Source organism: Thamnophis sirtalis, unplaced genomic scaffold, assembly GCF_051295495.1.
Source record: "Thamnophis sirtalis isolate CommonGarterSnake01/CBP01778 unplaced genomic scaffold, rThaSir2_p1.2 scaffold_2, whole genome shotgun sequence".
Lineage (NCBI taxonomy): Eukaryota > Metazoa > Chordata > Lepidosauria > Squamata > Natricidae > Thamnophis > Thamnophis sirtalis.
Window position 1 is genome coordinate 42,327,463 of NW_028261382.1, and position 18,442 is coordinate 42,345,904.

The following is an 18,442-nucleotide window of genomic DNA, read 5'->3' on the forward strand; positions in this document are numbered from 1 at the left end:
TCAAATCTTCAAGGCTGTGCAAGAGATTGTGGGTACGCAGGGGCACAATCCCCACATTCAGAAGGCCAAAATTGCAAAAAGACGCAACGGTTACAAGGGAGGGATTTCGGCTTCAATTCGCCCAGGGAAAGGAACCGGGTTTTCCCTCTGATTGACAGCTCTAACCACTAGTCCGGGACACCTAATCTGCCAATTTCACAATTTCTCTCCCCAAACCACGCCTCTCGGTTTTTCCGAAATGTCCCAATTTCTCCCAATATTTGCCACTTTTGGTCTCGGCTTCTAAAATCAACCCTGGGAGAATTTGATTTCTGATTTGCAGCCAGTCCTCGATTTACAGCCGTTCTGTTTAGCGACCAAAGTGACATCAGCGGTGGGGAAAATGGTCTTTTTTTAAAAAAAGACCATTTTCCCCACTTACAACTGTTATCGCATCCCCCTGGCCAGGTGATCAAAAGACACTTGGCAACGGATTCGGATTTACGACACTCCCGGGGTCCCCTCTTGCGACCTCCCGGTTAACGACCACATTCCTCACTTAACAACGGTGGGCAAGTACTCCTACCTCGGGACTAAAGTGACACATGTTTCTTGCTAAACCTCAATTGCGGCCGTAAGGGCGAGGACCGCCTGTAATGAGGCTGGGTAACGGCAGAGCTCCAAGAAATACCCCCTCCCTCCCCAAAGCGAGGTCAAAGGGCAGCTAAAAATTAAGAGGGAGGGGAAGGGAAGAGTTTTGCCAATGCCGAGAAAAAAACAAACACCCTTGAAACGTTAAAATAAGAAACATGGTTTTTTTTTTCCATTTAATACTAGAATCTCTCAATATTTTGAGATGCAGGCTCGTTTTTTTTTTGTTTTTTTATGCAATTACATCCAATGTTAAAATTGGTAATACATAATTTACAAAGATTAACATCAAACAATGGTCTATTTAGATATGCTTTTGTAAAAAGGAAATATATTAGCAGCAATTCTTCTCGCTCACCACACGGCCTATTTTTTGTCCCATGTAGCCTTGAGAAGACTTTTGTTATCTCCACTTCGCCACAAAATGTAGTGCTTTTCGTTTATTCTTTCTTTCTTTCTTTCTTTCTTTTTAATTTTTCACTGGGCTTCATTTTTTAATTATTATTATTATCAGCCGATCCGGGGTTTGTTTTGTTTGAAAACAAGAAGTCTGGTCTTCCTTTTTTTTTTTAATAAAAGTTTTCATACAAAATAAACTTTTTTTTCCTTTCTCCCGCCACACACCTGTTTTTCTCCCCTCGATTTTATTTTAGTTTATTTTTAGTTTCCTCCTTAAAAAGTCAGTGATTCTCCTACAACCGAGTTTTATCTTTATTTTTTTTTAAGAAAACAAAGCCAAGAATAAAAAATAAATCTTTTTTTTAAGGAAAAGGTGGGTGGAAGAGGGGAGGGGGAAGCCAAACACAAATTCTTCCGCGCTTTTCCTAGAATTTGATTGTCAAAAAAATCATCGGCTTTGTAATTTTAGTGATTTTTGCTTTTTTTACTCTTTTTGACAAAAAAAGAAAGATTTCTTTAAAAAAAAGAAAACGGCAAAGTTTTTTTAGTGTCTCGCATCTCACGTTGCCCAGGGAACGCTTGAAATTTTTTTTACATTTTTTTATAAAAAAATCAACATTATTCTTCTTCTCTGCTCCGTCGTCAGCAACATCAAACATTATTATTTTCTCTTTAAAAAGGACTTTTTGTTTTTAAACCTCTCTCTCTCTCTCTTTTTTAGTGTTTGACACCATTTCGAGAAAAGAAAAAAAAATAATCCCGCTCGCTCATTTTTAAACTCAGCGCAACTCAAAAAAAAAAAAATTGTTTCTCGACCCCCACCCACCCAAAAAACTCCCCCCTTATTTTTTAAAACATGCGATTTTGGGGGGTTCGTCCCGCACGACACAAATGTTGAGTATCACATACTCTTTGAGTTATGCTATACAATTGCTTCTCTACAAGTAAGAAAATATTCCAAACGGTTATTATTATTTTTTTCTGCTCCTTTCGTCTTTTGTTGTGTTTTTTTTCCTTTTGTAATAAAATATTTTTTTTCTTTTGCGCCGCGAAGGGCCGTCGTTATTTCCCCCCCCCCTCTCATTTGATCTCCAGAAACCCCTCCCTTCTTCTCTCTTTCCCCATTTTCTCCCTCCCGCCCCATCGTCAAACCCGTTGAAATCCTCAGGTTTTATGAATGGAATGGCGCCTTGGTGGTGTTTTGTGTGTGTGTTTTTTTCTCCGTTGTGGTTTCAAAACTAAGATCAAAACGAGAATCCGATAGTCGACGAGAAAAATGTACAGTAGTTGGACAAAACGTTGGTCCGTCCAGAAGGAACGTGGAGAAAGAGAGAGAGAGAGACAGAGAGACAGAGAGAGCGTATTGCTTTACAATCACACGAGAGAGAAAAAATAAAAGGAAAAGGTTAAGATATATACAACTTGGCACATTTAAAAAACAGGAGTTTGTTTATAAGGACACCAAAAAACAGGACCAGAATATGTGAACGACAAAAAGCGGGAAGCCACGTTAAAGAGCCAGTGTAAAAAAAAAGAAAAAAACACCTCTGATTTGTGTGTGTGTTTGTGTGTCGGAGAAAGTTTGCAGAAAGTTTTGATTTTCCCCGCATGAAAAAGTCTGGGTTTTTGCAGCAAACCAGAGAGGGGGGCAGGGGGGAGAAGAAAGAAAAACAAACACCCCCCCCCCACACACAAAATCCTTCTTTTGTTGTCCAGTGGGTGTCTTCCATGATGACTTTTTAACACACACACACCCCCTTCGGGGAAAAGGGCGGCATATAAATGAAATAAATTCAATTCAATTTGTTCCTGGCCGAAGAGGCGGAGCGCGAAATACACGGCCTCTTTAAGAGGCAGCCGCTGGGAAAGCTGTACAGTTTTGTCTTTCGAAATTAAAAAAAAGGGGGGAAGAAGAAAAATCAAAAAGGAATTTTTTTTTTAAAAAAAAAGAGAGAAAAAACCCCCGCAAATAGTAGTGTCATTGGCGGCTTACGTCGCGACGGACGCTCGCTCGGAAATACTGTTCCCACGGTTCGTGTAGTGAAAAGGGTATATTCTCCCCCCCCTTCCTTCCTTCCCGTATCGTTCGGGGCGTGGGAAATTTTATCTGGGTTTTCCCACCCTCCCTCCTTCTCGATTTTTTTTTTCCCTTTACGCGGGACGCAACGAGGAGAACGACAGCTGAGTACGAAAAGGGGGAAAAGGAGAGGAAACGGTGATTTTTTTTTTATAAAAAAAGAGGGGGGAAAGGAAGGGGAAGAAAGAAAGAAGGAAGAGGAAAGGAAAAAAAACGAAAGAGAGAAAGACAGGAGAAAACGGGGGTGCTTTTTTTCTGACCTAGGAACCCCTTTTTAAAAAAAAAATACTCTGCAGGAGGAGGGGGGGGGAAAAGAATTTAAAATTAAAATTAAGCGCAGCCTGAAGTCCCGCCCTGTCTTGGGACGCACGACGTGGAACCCAAGTGCTTCAAAACCCAACCGTGGTTCCCCGGGCGGAGAGGGTGGGGGGGCAATCCGTAGGAATGCGACACCTCCCGGATGTGCAAAAATGTGTCCGGCAGGGAAATTCTTCCCCCGTCTTGCTCCGGGGGGGGGGCCTGTCAGAGACAGGTGTTTTTTTTTTTTAATACATATATATATATATATATATATGCAAATATATATATTTGCAAAATGCTTTAGGGGACCCCTGGGGCCACGCGGTGCCTTGATAATTTCCTGGATTTAGGAAAGGGCAGACCTGATGAGGTGCTCCGGGAGGGCAGCAAACACCTCTCCCACCCCCCGCCTTCTTTCTAGGCGAGGCCTCGTTTTCCTCCCTCTGGACCGTGGGATGGGGCAGGGGGACAAAAAATAATAAATTAAAACGGTTGAGCGTCCCTCTCCCCGGAGGAGAGGGCCTTTTTCCTTAGTACCTTAAGAGAACCGAGAAGCGTGGCTGGCTCCCCCTTCCCTTCCCCGGTGCTGGACGCTCCTGCGAAATGGAACAGGGTGGGTGGGTAGGGGTGTGTGTGTGTGAGTGGGTGGGAGGGGGCTTGCCTGCCCAAGTGCAGGGACTAAGTGCTACAGAACCGTTTCGTCAGTTTCCTTCGGCTCGGCCGGACCACCGTGGCTCCCTCCGAGAGACGCAGGATGGCGGAGGGTCCCAAAAACCCGGGCCCGGCTGTCAGTCTTTTTAACGCCGCACCCTTGGCTGCGAGGGGGGGGCGGCGAAGAAGGGGGCGAGCGGTGCGTTGGAGGGAGTGGGGGAGGAGAAAAACACGATGCGGGGTTCACTTCCTGCAGCTGGTCTCCGGGAGGAGGAGGGTGCGACGTCGCAATTTCCTTCCGGAGCCTTCCTCCAACAGGTAGGTGACGTCGATGGCTGTACGGAGAGAGAAGAGCAGAGAGGTTAAGTTTGTAAGCCGGTGGGATGAACAGCACAACAGTCATTTTGGTGTTTGTTTGTTTGTTTTGTAGGTGGAAATACACAAAAGGCCACATTGGAGTGGAAGGAGAGTTGAGTTTAGTTTAATGAAATTTGCATGCCGCCCACTCCCATTGGGACTCCGGGCGGCTCACAGCAAAATAAAAACATTTAAAATTTTTTAAAAAGATACAATATTTAAAATTAATACGTCATTCATTCAGTCAAGTGGGGCTGGATATTAAGAGCCAAGGTGGCGCAGTGGTTAAATGCAGCACTGCAGGCTACTGCTAGATCAGCAGGTCAGCGGTTCAAATCTCACCGGCTCAGGGTTGACTCAGCCTTCCATCCTTTCCGAGGTGGGTAAAATGAGGACCCAGATTGTTGGGGGCAATATGCTGACTCTCTGTAAACCGCTTAGAGAGGCCTGAAAGGCCTATGAAGTGGTATATAAGTCTACTGCTATATTGCTATAATCAACAGCCCCAGGCCTGCCGGAACAGCCAGGTCTTAGTGGCTTTGCGGAAGGCCGGGAGAGTGGGAAGGGTCCGGATCTCTACGGGTAGATCGTTCCACAGGGCCGGTGCAGCTACAGAGAAGGCCCTCCCTCCGGGGGGCCGCCAGCCGGCATTGTCCAGTCGACGGCACCCGGAGGAGGCCCAACCTGTGCGATCTTATTGGTCGTTGGGAGGTGAATGGCAGGAGGCGGTCTCTCAGGTAGAGAGAGAGGGGGGGATGGGGGCACCAGCTGGCACTTTTGAGACGATGTTCAGAGCAGGGACTCTTCCGGAATACAGAATAGCAGAGTTGGGCGGGACCTTGGAGGTCTTCTAGTCCAACCTCCCGCTCAAACAGGGGACCCTACCCCATTCCAGACAATGATTGTCCTATCTCTTCTTGAAAAACCCCAGTGATGGTGAAGGAAGGGAAAGAGGGAGGACGAAAGGAAGGAGACAGGGAAGGAAGGAAGGAAGAGAAGGGGAAGGGAGAGGATGGAAGGTAGGGAAGGAGAGAGGGAAAGAGTAAGGAGTGATGACAGATGGATGGATGATGGAAAGAAGGAAGGGAGAAAGGAAGAAAAAAGGAGTGATGGAAGGAAGGGAGAAAAGAAGAAAAGGAAGAAGGAAGGAAATGGAGGAAGAAAGAAGGGAAACTGAAATAGAGGAAGGAAGGAGAGACAGTAGTAGAATGAAGAAAGGAAGGAATATACAGAGAGGAAGGAAGAAAAGAAAGAAAGGAGGAAGGAAATGAAGGAAGAAGGAAGGGAAACTGAAATAGAGGAAAGAAGGAGACAGTAGTGAGAAGAAAAGGAGGGAGGGAGGGTGGGAAGGGCGGTATAGATACAGAGGAAGGTAGGAACAAACAGATTGAGATGAAAGAAAGGAAGAAAGGAAAAGGAAGGAAAGAATATATAGATACAGAGGGAGGGAGGAAGGAAGGAAAAGGAAGGAAGGAAAAGGAAGAAAAGGAAGGAAGGAAGGAAAAGAAAAGAAGGAAGGAAGGCAAAGGAAGAAGGAAGGAAAGAAAGAAAAGGAAGGAAAAGGAAGAAAAGAAGGAAGGGAAACTGAAATAGAGAAGAAAAGGAGGGAGGGTGGGAAGGGAGGAAGGTAGGTATAGATACAGAGGAAGGTAGGAACAAACAGATTGAGATGGAAGAAAGGAAGGAAAGAAGGAAGGGAAACTGAAATAGAGAAGAAAAGGAGGGAGGGAGGGTGGGAAGGGAGGAAGGTAGGTATAGATACAGAGGGAGATGGAAGAAAGGAAGGAAAGGAGGAAGGAAAGAATATATAGATACAGAGGGAGGAGGAAGGAAGGAAGGAAAAGGAAGGAAGGAAGGAAGGAAGGAAGGAAGGAAGGAAGGAAGGAAGGAAAAGAAAAGAAGGAAGGAAGGCAAAGGAAGGAAAGAAAGAAAAGGAAGGAAGGAAAAGGAAGAAAAGAAGGAAGGAAAAGGAAGAAGGAAGGAAAAGGAAGGAAGGAAGGGAAACTCACCGTTTTTCCCTGGGATCCTCTCTAAGAGGGCGAGGAGTATTTGGTTCAGCCTCTCCCGCTGCAGGTGGCGGCGTTCTTCCGGGCTGCAGGGCTCCCTGGGCTCAGGGCTGCCCTCCTCGGCCTTCTTATCCAGCTCGACGGTCTCCAGGGGAGGGGCCTCCTTTTCGGGCTCCTCCGGGTGGGCTGGGGGCTCTCCCGGAGGGGGCTCGGGGTTGGCGATGGCCTCTTCGGGAAGTGCGAGAGGCTCCTCCTCCTGGGGGAGGTCCTTATTTTGGGACTTGGAGCGGTCGGACTTCCAAGATGACCTGGGGAGGGAGGGAGGGAGACAAAAGGGAGGAATAACAAGAGTGACAGAGCCGGGAGGGGCCTTGGAGGTCTTGTAGTCCACCCCCCACCCCCACCCTCCGCTCAAACAGGAGACCCTACCCCATTCCAGACAAAGGGCTGTCCAATCCCTTTTTAAAAGCCTCCAGTGATGGAGAAGGAAGGAAAGGAAAGGAAAGCAGGATAACAAGATTTGGAAGGGGCCTTGGAGGTCATCTAGTCCACCCCCCTGCTCAGACTCCAAAGATGGGGAAAAGTAGGTCAGCATGTTCGTTTCCTGGCCTGGACTACCTCAAAGGGCTGCTGGGAAGATGCTCTCACAACCACCATCCAGGGGACTCACCTGCCTCCGTTCCTCTTGTAGTTGTCCGGTACGTAATGAGGCTGAAATGGAAGAAAAGAAAAGCCAATTAGAGCCAATGCCACGGGGTGCCTTGAGGCCCATTGTTGTGGCCAGAAAGAGCTGGCAGCAGAGTCCGACAGTGGGGAGGTTGGGGAGGCACCTGGGGCAGTCCTGGTGTCTGGGGAAGGCTCGGAGGAGGGCTCTGTGTCGGAGGCAGAGAGGGGGACAGGGCCCTCTGACAGTTATCAGCTGCCTTCGGAGTCAGACATCAGTGAGGCAGAAGAACAGCTGGAGCCTGTTCCCAGTGGGCGCATGCGCAGAGCTGCCACACGAAGGGAAGAGCTAAAGAACAGGGGTCACCTTGGGAGGAAAGCCACAGGTGGACGGTGAATGGCCCCTCCCAGAGGAAATAAAAGAGGAGCGAAAGGGGAGTGGAGTTTGCAGGAGATTATTAATTTGCTCAATTGGTTTGTGACTCTCCGAGACTCCTGGCCAAGTTCTGCAGATCTCGGCCTGGCAGCTCTCCAAGCCTGATAAGGTCTGTGACCATAAATCCTCCCTTGGAAGACTTTGCTGGATGGGAAGGAGCAGAATTCACAGCCAATTAATAAAAGGGGATTTTGTCCGGTCAAGGAGTCGGCTTCAGGCACTTGGGAAGCCTCACTCAGAACACCCGTCAATCAAAGAGAGGTCCTGGCAGGGAAGTAGAGGTTGGGGAAACTGAGGCAGGGGCCAGGCCAAAGTCTGGTTGCAGACCGTGAAGCGTTAACCACCAACCACACTGTTGTCAAATGTTGAAAGTTCCCGATGAAAAAAGGAAGACATTGATACAGGACAGCTTGTCCTTGATTAGAGACCGTTCAAAGTTACGACAGCATTGAAAAAAATCTGGCTCCTGCCCCTTGCTCACACTTACGACCGTGGCAGCCTCCACGCGGTCGCACGATTTACATTTGGACGCTTGGCGACTGGCTCAGATTTATGACCCCCACAGCGCCCGACTATGTGTGTTTGTGTGACGTGATCCCGTTGCGACCTTCTAACAAGGGGGGTGGGAGCCAGATTCACTTAACGACCAGGCGGCTAATTTAATGACAGCGGGCTATTCGATTCACGAACGCGGCAAAGAACGTCGTAAAAACTCACGGCGACCTAAATTTGGGGCTCTGTGGCGGTCGTTGAGCGGAGGGGGGGTGGGGTGGGGGAGAGGAGCGACCGGAGGGACCGTGGGGGCTTACCGAGAAGTCTCTTTTCGGGGCCAGCCGCTTGGGGAAGTGGTCGAAGGCGTAGGATTTGGTGCAAATCGGATAGCGGTTGCGATGGATTTTGTAGAAGAGGTGGGCCGACTTGTCCAGCCGATAATCGCAGATGTAAACGTCCGGCTCCTTCGCCCCTTTGGGCCTCCCTGCAAAGGGGGAGCGGGGAGAAGTTCTCAAGGTGGTTCTCAGCCCCAAAGACCAGCAGCCCTTCCTTCCACTGGGGGGATGGGGGGGTGGATGGGGGGCAGCCCTTTGTCTGAATGGATCGAGGGCAGGGGCCTCGGACTCGATTCCATGGGGGGGCTGTGCTTGACCTCAGAGGGCCGTGGTGGCTGTGATATGGGACTCATGTCAGGGGACACCTGTGGTGGCCAGGTGCTAAGGCAGGATTTCCCTGAGACCCTCCCTCGCTTATTATAATCTCCTTCCTTCCTTCCAATCCCTCTCAATTCCTCTTCCTTCCTTCTAATCCCAATTCTTCTTCCTTCCACTTCTGCTTCCTTCCTTCCTTCCAATCCCTCCCAATTCCCCTCCCTTCTTTCCACTTCCTTCCAATTCCTCCCAATTCTTCTTCTTTCCAATTCCCCTTCCTTCCAATTTCTCTTCCTTCCTTCCACTTCCTCCATTTCCTCTTCCAATCCCAATTCTATTCCTTCCATTTCCGCTTCCTTCTTTCCTTCCAATTCCTCTTCTTTCCAAATTCTCTTCCTCCCTCCCTTCCAATTCCTCTTCTTTCCTTCCTTCCAATTCCTCCCAATTCATCTTCCTTCCGCTTTCTTCCAATTCCTCCCAATTCATCTTCTTTCCAAATTCTCTTCCTTCCTTCCAATTCCTCTTCCTTCCTTCCACTTCCTCTTCTTTCCTTCCTTCCAATTCCTTCCAATTCCTCTTCCTTTCTTCCTCCCTCCCTCTCTCCTCCCTCCCTGGGTTTTTGAAAGAAGCAACCGGAAAACCCTTTGTCTGGAGTGCCAGAGAGTTTCCTGTCTGAGCAGGGGGGTGGGACTACAAGACCTCCAAGGTCCCTTTTCCAATGCTTTCATTCTGCTATCCCCCCTCCCTTCTCTTCTTTTCCCTTCCCTCTTCCTTCCCCCTTTTCCTTAGTTTTCCTTTTCCTTGCTCTCTTCCCATCATCTTCCCTTCTTTTTCTTTGTTTCAAGCTCCCCACCCCCCACCCCAGGTTGCTTTGCTAGTGAGGTTTTGGTGACATACACATTTAACACAGAAATTTTTAGAAAATATAAATATATGTTTTCCTATCCTTCTTCTGGAGGAGCTTCCACGGGGGTTTGGCACCCCAGCGACTCAAGAGGTGAGGTCGGAAGGGAGACAGTTGAAAAACCCTCCCTCTGAAGCTCCCTGTGGCTAAAGCGGGGTGGTCCGAGAAGCCACAGAGGCAGCCCTGGGAGGGGGGTGGGGGAGGGAGGGAAGGGCAGGCGAGAGAAAACCCCGTTCCGGGATCTGCCTGACTTGCCTTTGCAGTAAGTGTAGAGATCCAGCACGCAGCAGGTCCCCACCACCGCCTCCAGCGGGATGATCTCGTACAGCGGCACCCGGAAGAGCTCGTTGTGATAGAACTTGCGGGAGGGCGAGTGGTGGGTTTCGTGCGGGCGGAAGTAGTGGTGGCCGAAGGCGAATCGTTCCCCCCTGCAGGAAGGGCGAGAAGCACAGGGGAGTTCCCAACCCCGTAAAGCCGCTGCGCTCAGAGGAGGAGAAAGAGGAGGAGGAGGTGGAGGAGGAGGAGGAGGAGGAGGAGGAGAAGGAGGAGGAGCAGGAAGAGGAGGCTCCTCTGGGCAACCGACAATGATTTGGGAGAGAGTTGTTTTTGGAATTTGAACTCAGAGCTCGTTGCTGATCAATAGCAATAGCAGTTAGCAATAGCAGTTAGACTTATACACCGCTTCATAGGGCTTTCAGCCCTATCTATCTATCTATCTATCTATCTATCTATCTATCTATCTATCTATCTATCTATCTATCTATCTATCATCTATCTATCTATCATCTATCTATCTATCTATCTATCTATCTATCTATCTATCATCTATCTATCTATCTATCTATCTATCATCTATCTATCTATCTATCTATCTATCTATCATCTATCTATCTATCATCTATCTATCTATCTATCTATCTATCATCTATCTATCTATCACCTATCTATCTATCTATCTATCTATCTATCTATCTATCTATCTATCTATCTATCTATCTATCTATCTATCATCTATCTATCTATCTATCTATCTATTATCTATCTATCTATCTATTATCTATCTATCTATCTATCTATCTATCTATCTATCTATCTATCTATCATCTAGAAATAGCAATAGCAGTTAGACTTATATACCGCTTCATAGGGCTTTCAGCCCTCTGTAAGTGGTTTACAGAGTCAGCATATTGCCCCCCACAGTCTGGGTCCTCATTTCACCCACCTCGGAAGGATGGAAGGCTGAGTCAACCTTGAGCAGGTGAGATTTGAACCGCTGAACTGCAGATAACAGTCAGCTGAAGTGGCCTGCAGTACTGCACCCTAACCACTGCGCCACCTCGGCTCTCTATGCTCTTAAGGCAGCATTTCTCAGTTTTAGCAACGTTAAGAGGGTTGGGCTTCAGCTCCCAGAATGCTTTAAGAGGGGTGGGCTTCAACTCAAGTTGAATTCATGGCGTCCACCGCAAACATTTCCAGCGAGCGGCGAAAAGATCCGACTTATTCTCCCCCCGCCTCCCCACTGGAGGAAGACGCGAAGAAAAATCTCACTTCTCATTTTTCCACAGCTTCTCGATCCGGAAGATATCCAGCCTCTCGCGGTTGATGTGGGACAGCAGGCGGTACGACTGCCGGACTGGGTGGCCGTCGGGGGTCCTGCGGCTGTCTCGCATCAGGTAGACGCAGTCTCCTGCGGGCGGGAAGCAGAGAAGGGAAGCCTCAAATACACCGGCAGGAGCGTAAAGGGGGGGGAAAAATCCAGGAAAAGAGGGAGAAATAAATTTGAAGGAATTTGAATATCCCGACAAATATTTCAGAAAGTGGATTGTCTGCCCCACGCGGGGTCGAAGACGGAGTTGCAACTGGACTTTGGGGTGGTTTTGATGGATCAGAAGGGGAATAAGAAGGAAGCATCGGAGAAGAAGCGTAGAGGAGGATAAGGAAGGTAAAGCTTCCCCTTGCACATATGTGCCAGTCGTTCCTGACTCTAGGGGGCGCTGCTCATCTCAGTTTCAAAGCCGAAGAGCCAGCGCTGTCCGAAGACGTCTCCGGGATCATGTGGCCGGCATGACTCAACGCCGAAGGCGCACGGAACGCTGTTCCCTTCCCACCAAAAGTGGTTCCTATTTTTCTACTCGCATTTTTAACGTGCTTTCGAACTGCTAGGTTGGCAGAAGCTGGGACAAGTCACGGGAGCTCACTCCATTACGCGGCGCTAGGGGTTCGAACCGCCGACCTTTTTTTGATCGACAAGCTCAGCGTCTTAGCCCCTGAGTCACGGGAAAGGAAAGACGCAGCTATGGTGTGGCCTGAAGAAGTTTTATTTCTTGATTCAGACTACCTGGCCAGGTATCGTCGCCAGAAGAGGGCCCTGTGCCCACATTAACAAGGCAGGTGGTTGAGTTTCGAGCTAAGGAAGGGAAACGTAGCTGGCTCCGTCTCAATGCCAGGGCCGGGCTGGGTGGGGGTGGCCTTCTAGGCCCCCCCTGTTCAAGGCAGCTTCATATTTACCTGTGCTCGGACCCTCTCATCCGTGAGTGCGGACAGAACCCGGAGACCCTGAAGAGAAGGCTTCCTATCCCACAGCCCCTTCCTGGCCGCCTCTCATTCCCCCAGGGAGACAGAGACCCACCTTGGCGGAGCAAGAGATCGTCCCGTAACAGACAGATGAAGTAAACGCAGCCCGGTTGGGTGTAATGAGGCCGGGGAATCATCGGCACCTCCTAAGGGAAGACGGGAGAGATAGGAGGGAAAAATAAAATAAGAGAGAAACCTCATCTTTCCTTACCCCTCAGGGATTCTTTTTAAAGGTTTCCGAGATGGTTCAAAGCAACAGGAAAAGTTGCGGTTGAAGCAGCAGGCTAGAAATGGGGAGTTCTAGTCCTGCCTAAGGTACGATGGTTTGGGGGATTTGGGCCACTCACCAGGGGACGGGGAGTTCTAGTCCCGCCTTAGGCACGAAAGCCAGTTAGGTGACTTTGGGCCAATCACCAGGAGACGGGGAGTTCTAGTCCCGCCTTAGGCCCGAAAGCCAGTTAGGTGACTTTGGGCCAATCACCAGGAGACGGGGAGTTCTAGTCCCGCCTTAGGCACAAAAGCCAGTTAGGTGACTTTGGGCCAATCACCAGGAGACGGGGAGTTCTAGTCCCCCCTTAGGCACAAAAGCCAGTTAGGTGACTTTGGGCCAATCACCAGGAGACGGGGAGTTCTAGTCCCACCTTAGGCACGAAAGCCAGTTAGGTGACTTTGGGCCAATCACCAGGAGACGGGGAGTTCTAGTCCCGCCTTAGGCCCGAAAGCCAGTTAGGTGACTTTGGGCCAATCACCAGGAGACGGGGAGTTCTAGTCCCGCCTTAGGCCCGAAAGCCAGTTAGGTGACTTTGGGCCAATCACCAGGAGACGGGGAGTTCTAGTCCCGCCTTAGGCCCGAAAGCCAGTTAGGTGACTTTGGGCCAATCACCAGGAGACGGGGAGTTCTAGTCCCGCCTTAGGCCCGAAAGCCAGTTAGGTGACTTTGGGCCAATCACCAGGAGACGGGGAGTTCTAGTCCCGCCTTAGGCCCGAAAGCCAGTTAGGTGACTTTGGGCCAATCACCAGGAGACGGGGAGTTCTAGTCCCACCTTAGGCCCGAAAGCCAGTTAGGTGACTTTGAGCCAATCACCAGGAGACGGGGAGTTCTAGTCCCACCTTAGGCACAAAAGCCAGTTAGGTGACTTTGGGCCAATCACCAGGAGACGGGGAGTTCTAGTCCCACCTTAGGCACAAAAGCCAGTTAGGTGACTTTGGGCCAATCACCAGGAGACGGGGAGTTCTAGTCCCACCTTAGGCACAAAAGCCAGTTAGGTGACTTTGGGCCAATCACCAGGAGACGGGGAGTTCTAGTCCTGCCTTAGGCCCGAAAGCCAGTTAGGTGACTTTGGGCCAATCACCAGGAGACGGGGAGTTCTAGTCCCGCCTTAGGCACGAAAGGCAGCTGGGTGACTTTGGGCCAGTCCCTCCCTCCCTCTCAGCCCAACCCATCTTGGTTGTTATTGTGGGGAAAAGTCGGACGTGTGTGTGTGTTGACAGCACGGAGTTTATTTGTCTGTCTGTCTGTGTCTCTTTCTACTTGAACACACTTACTCGATCCACTGTGCGCAGCTCGCACTGCTCGCACAAATAGTGTTCGACGTCTGAGTTCACACCCATGCAGTCGCAGTGCTGCCAAACCTGCGAGAGAAAAGGGAGGACTCAGGAAATGCCGAGAAAGAAATCTGGGCTCGGTGGAGGCGGGGAAATAATATATTTTATGTATTGTAGAAAAAAAACAAAGACAGCATAACAGGAAGAACAGTTGCAGGAACGGGGTGTGTATAGTTTAATGAAAAGAAGGACTAGGGAGAGACATGATAGCAGTCTTCCAATATCTCAGGGGTTGCCACAAAGAAGAGGGAGTCAAACTATTCTCCAAGGCACCTGAGGGCAGGACAAGAAGCAATGGGTGGAAACTAACCAAGGAGAAGCAAAAAATGTTGAGACTCTAGAAAGAATGTCCCCACCTCCACAGTTACAACAAATCACCGCTCTCCGTGACTTTTCTGCAGGGAGGAGTAAACAAGAGTGCAGAGAAGAGCAACCAGCATGATTAGGGGACTGGAGGCTCAAACCTACGACGAACCGTTGCAGGAACTGGGCCTGGCTAGTCTAGTCAAGAGAAGGACCAGGGGAGACAGGAGAGCAGCCTTCCAGTATTTGAGGGGCTGCCACAGAGAGGAGGAGGAAGGGGGTCAAGCTATTCTCCAAAGCACCTGAGGGCAGGACAAGAAGCAACGGATGGAAACTAATCAAGGAGAGAAGCAAAAAATGTTGAGACTCTAGAAAGAATGTCCCCATATCATACGAAGAACAGTTGCAGGAACTGGGAATGCCTAGTTTGATGAAAAGAAGGACTAGGGGAGACATGATAGCAGTCTTCCAATATCTCAGGGGCTGCCCCAAAGAAGACGGGAGTCAAGCTATTCTCCAAGGCACCTGAGGGCAGGACAAGAAGCAATGGGTGGAAACTAATCAAGGAGAGAAGCAACTCAGAACTGAGGAGGAATTTCCTGACAATTAGAACAATTAATCAGTGGAACAGAAGTTGCCCCCAGAAGTTGTGAATTGCCCCAACACTGGAAGTCTTTAAGAAGATGCTGGATAGCCATTTGTCTGAAGTGGTATAGGGTTTCCTGCCTAGGCAGGGGGGTTGGACTAGAAGACCTCCAAGGCCCCTTCCAACTCTGCTATCGTATTTGTATTGTATTATCTCCCTGGTCAGAAGCTTTGGCTACTTTCAGCCAAAGTTAGCAGTAGTGACCTAACCGGAGCAACGAAACAGCAATAGAATCGCGATGGCAATTTTGGAAACAAAACAAAACAAAACCTGAAAAACGAGATTTCTTGCAACGGGGAAGAATCCAAGTTCTTACAAACTTCATAAATCAAAAGAGGGGATCCTGTCGCTTCGGAGATCAGGTGTCCCCCAAATGCGGCCACTTTTAAGACGCCTGGATGTTGTGGCCCGGGCGGCCAGCAGAGCCGGACAGTGAGGAGGTGGGGGAGGAACCTGGGCCAGCCCTGGGGGCTGAGGGAAGCTCAGACGAGGGCTCTGTGTCAGAGGCAGAGAGGGAGCTAGACAGCAGCCAGGCAGAAGAACAGCTGGAGCCTGTTCCCATTGTGTGCCTGCACAGAGCTGCCAGAAGATGAGAACTACTCAGAAAGCAGGGTCGAATTGGGAGTAAAGCCACACCCTGGAGGTGATTGGCCCCTCCCAGGGGAAACAAAAGAGGGGAGAAAGGGGAGGGGGCTTTTGCAGGAAACAATTCGTTCCTTCGGTCATTTCAAGCGTGGAAAGTTCTGTTTGTGACTATAAGAGACTCTGTGCCAAGTTTTTGCCTTGCCCTGCGTGTTTGAAAACTAGTTATCTGGCAGCTCTCCAAGCGAGATAAGGTTGGTGTGGATAAAGATTCCTCGGAAAGACTGTTTGCTAAAGACTTGCGGACTGCGAATGAAAGGAATTCACAGGCGTGTAAATAAAAGGGGTTCTCAGTCTTCTGTCTGGTCCTCCAACGGCTTTTCTAATCTCCTGTTTGTTGTGGGCTTTCCCAAAATCGGTGAGTTTGCCCTCCTCCCCACTCTTTAAGTAGCTTGCTCTTCCTTCTTTCCTTCAGAGATAAGGTTCGTGTGGATAAACATTCCTCTGAAAGGCTGTTCGCTAAGCCTCGCGGACTGCGAATGAAAGGAATTCACAGGCGTGTAAATAAAAGAGGTTTTGCAGGGACCCAGATTCTGCTTCTTGCTGTTTAAGGAAGCCTGGGACAGAACACTGGACTTCAACTCCCAGAATTCCCCAGAATTCCGAGAGTTGGAAGTCCAGGCATCTTAAAGCGGCCAAGGTTGGGAAATCCTGTTTTAGATCAAATCCATGGGGGATTTCCTCAATTTTTTGGAGTGGGGAACCTGCCCCCTCTTCAGGGACCCTTCGATGCTCCTCACCATGCACTTGTCGCACTGGATCATCAGCCCTTCGTCTTTGTACAAGCCGCAGATGCAACGGATGACGTCCTCGTCCTTCTCGTGCCCGCTCTCCTTCTCGCACAGGGAGGTCTCGCTGCTGTCCGCCTCGCTGGCCGTCTCGCCCATGATCTCGTCGATCTGAGCGGCTGCTTCGTGACGGGCATTGTAGTAGGCTTTCCGCAGCCGGCAGACGTCCCGCCCGATCGGAGATTTGCGGCCGTAGTATTTCTGCAAGGGGAAAAGAAGGAAAGGAAAGGGGGGGGGAGACGGGCGGTCACTCTCTTTCGTGGGAACTTCCAGGATTTAACGCGCCATGGAATTCTAGGGTTGACCCTTGTCAAGCTAGACTAGTATTTATAGACTAGGCAGGTGAAGTTGAGTGGGCTTCAACTCCCAGAATCCCCCAGTCAATACGGGAAGATGGATGGGCTTCAACTCCCAGAATCCCCCAGTCAGCAGGGGAAGGTGGGTGGGCTTCAACTCCCAGAATCCCCCAGTCAGCAGGGGAAGATGGGTGGGCTTCAACTCCCGGAATTCCCCAGCCTGCATGCTTTAAGAGGGATGGGCTTCAACTCCCAGAATCCCCCAGTCAGCAGGGGAAGATGAGTGGGCTTCAACTCCCAGAATCCCCCAGTCAGCAGGGGAAGATGGGTGGGTTTCAACTCCTGGAATCCCCCAGCCTGAATGCTTTAAGAGGGATGGGCTTCAACTCCCAGAATCCCCCAGTCAGCAGGGGAAGATGGGTGGGCTTCAACTCCTGGAATCCCCCAGCCTGCATGCTTTAAGAGCGATGGGCTTCAACTCCCAGCCTGGCTCGGGGAGTTGATGCCCTGCTAGCTTAAAAGTTGCTGAGCTCGTGAAACACCACGCTGGGTGCAAGGTGCTGAAGAGAGAAATCAAACACAGACGGGAACCTTTGGGAACGGAGGGTTTTGGAGGGAGGGAGGGTGTGTGTATGTAAACTCTCCTTGGTTTCAAAATAACCGTGAGCCAGCGGCCCGCTCACCTCGGCGTTGCGGAAAACCTTCAGCATGTCCCCGTCGAAAGCCTCCACCGTTTTGTAGTAGCCCGTCAGGATCTGCTTCTCAATGGTGGTGAGATCGAGAGGGTCGGAGATCTTCTCGTAGTAATCGGCGTTCCTGGTCCCGGGAGAGTTTGGGAGGGCGGAAAGTGAGGACCAAGGATGCTCAGATGACTGGGTTGGGGGGGGAGAAAAGTCCACCCACATACTCCAAGCCCTCCTCCTCCTTTTAGCGAACGGACTTACTTTTTTTTCGGGGGGACAACCAGCAAAGGGGTAGCCAGGACTTGCCGGGAGGAATCTGGAAGTCAAAAGGAGAGGAAAGCTGTGAGGGACAATGGAGAGGTCCGAAGGCTCTTTTTTTTGGGTAATTTTCCCCCCCAAAACAAACATACAAATCCTCCTTCTTTACATAAAACAAACATACAAATCCTCCTTCTTTACATACTGTAGAAAGTGTTTCAGCTGGTTACAAAGGGCTTTTGTGCATCTCTTCCACCGTCATCAAATTTAATTCATATTAATTCAAATATCTTAACTCAAATATTTATTATATTACCATCATCATGCCTCCACTTTTTATTTGACTATAGTTATTTAAACGTCCTTCATCCTAAAATATACCAAGATTGAATACATAACCACATGCTGGCATTTCATTTACTTATTTATAAAATCCGAAGGTCCGAAGGGCTCTTGAGATGGGGATCAGGTGGGCTTCAGCCCTGTTGGCATTCCTCTGAGCATCCTGGGCTTGGAGATCCAATGACTGGCCAGGGGAACTGTTAATCCAAAGGATGGGGAGGGGGGAACACAACTGCTTGTTGTGCCCCACCAGCGGCCAGCGGAGATGGCAGCAGAGTCCGACAGTGAGGAGGGTTGGGGAGGAGCCTGGGCCAGTCCTGGAGTCTGGGGAAGGCTCTGAGGAGGGCTCCGTGTCGGAGGCAGAGAAGGGGCCAGGGCCGTCTGACAGTTACCAGCTGCCTTCAGAGTCAGACATCAGTGAGGCAGAAGAACAGCTGGAGCCTGTTCCCAGTGTGCGCATGCGCCGAGGTGGCGCAGTGGTTAAATGCAGCACTGCAGGCTGCTTCAGCTGACTGCAGTTCTTCAGTTCGGCTGTTCAAATCTCACCGGCTCAGGGTTGACTCAGCCTTCCATCCTTCCGAGGTGGGTAAAATGAGGACCCGGATTGTTGTTGGGGGCAATATGCTGACTCTGTAAACCGCTTAGAGAGGGCTGAGAGACCTATGAAGCGGTATATAAGTCTAACTGCTATTGCTATTACCAGACGAAGGGAAGAGCTAAACAACAGGGGTCGACTTGGG

The 18,442-nt window shown here is 49.7% G+C and overlaps 1 protein-coding gene across 1 annotated transcript in view; it reads right to left on the minus strand.

The window, feature by feature from the left end:
* Positions 1-3,997: 3,997 nt before the first annotated feature.
* The window catches only part of LOC106538172 (histone-lysine N-methyltransferase ASH1L), a 71,010-nt gene continuing 56,565 nt past the window's right edge, over positions 3,998-18,442 (minus strand). Inside the window, exons 18-28 of the mRNA XM_087705146.1 lie at positions 17,364-17,418; positions 17,103-17,235; positions 16,076-16,324; positions 13,685-13,771; positions 12,195-12,285; positions 11,114-11,252; positions 9,821-9,993; positions 8,329-8,495; positions 7,091-7,131; positions 6,424-6,728; positions 3,998-4,392 (exon numbers count right to left, since the gene is read on the minus strand). Coding sequence (XP_087561272.1) covers positions 4,301-4,392; positions 6,424-6,728; positions 7,091-7,131; positions 8,329-8,495; positions 9,821-9,993; positions 11,114-11,252; positions 12,195-12,285; positions 13,685-13,771; positions 16,076-16,324; positions 17,103-17,235; positions 17,364-17,418 — 1,532 coding nt within the window. The 3' untranslated portion in view covers positions 3,998-4,300. The remainder of the gene's footprint in view (positions 4,393-6,423; positions 6,729-7,090; positions 7,132-8,328; positions 8,496-9,820; positions 9,994-11,113; positions 11,253-12,194; positions 12,286-13,684; positions 13,772-16,075; positions 16,325-17,102; positions 17,236-17,363; positions 17,419-18,442) is intronic.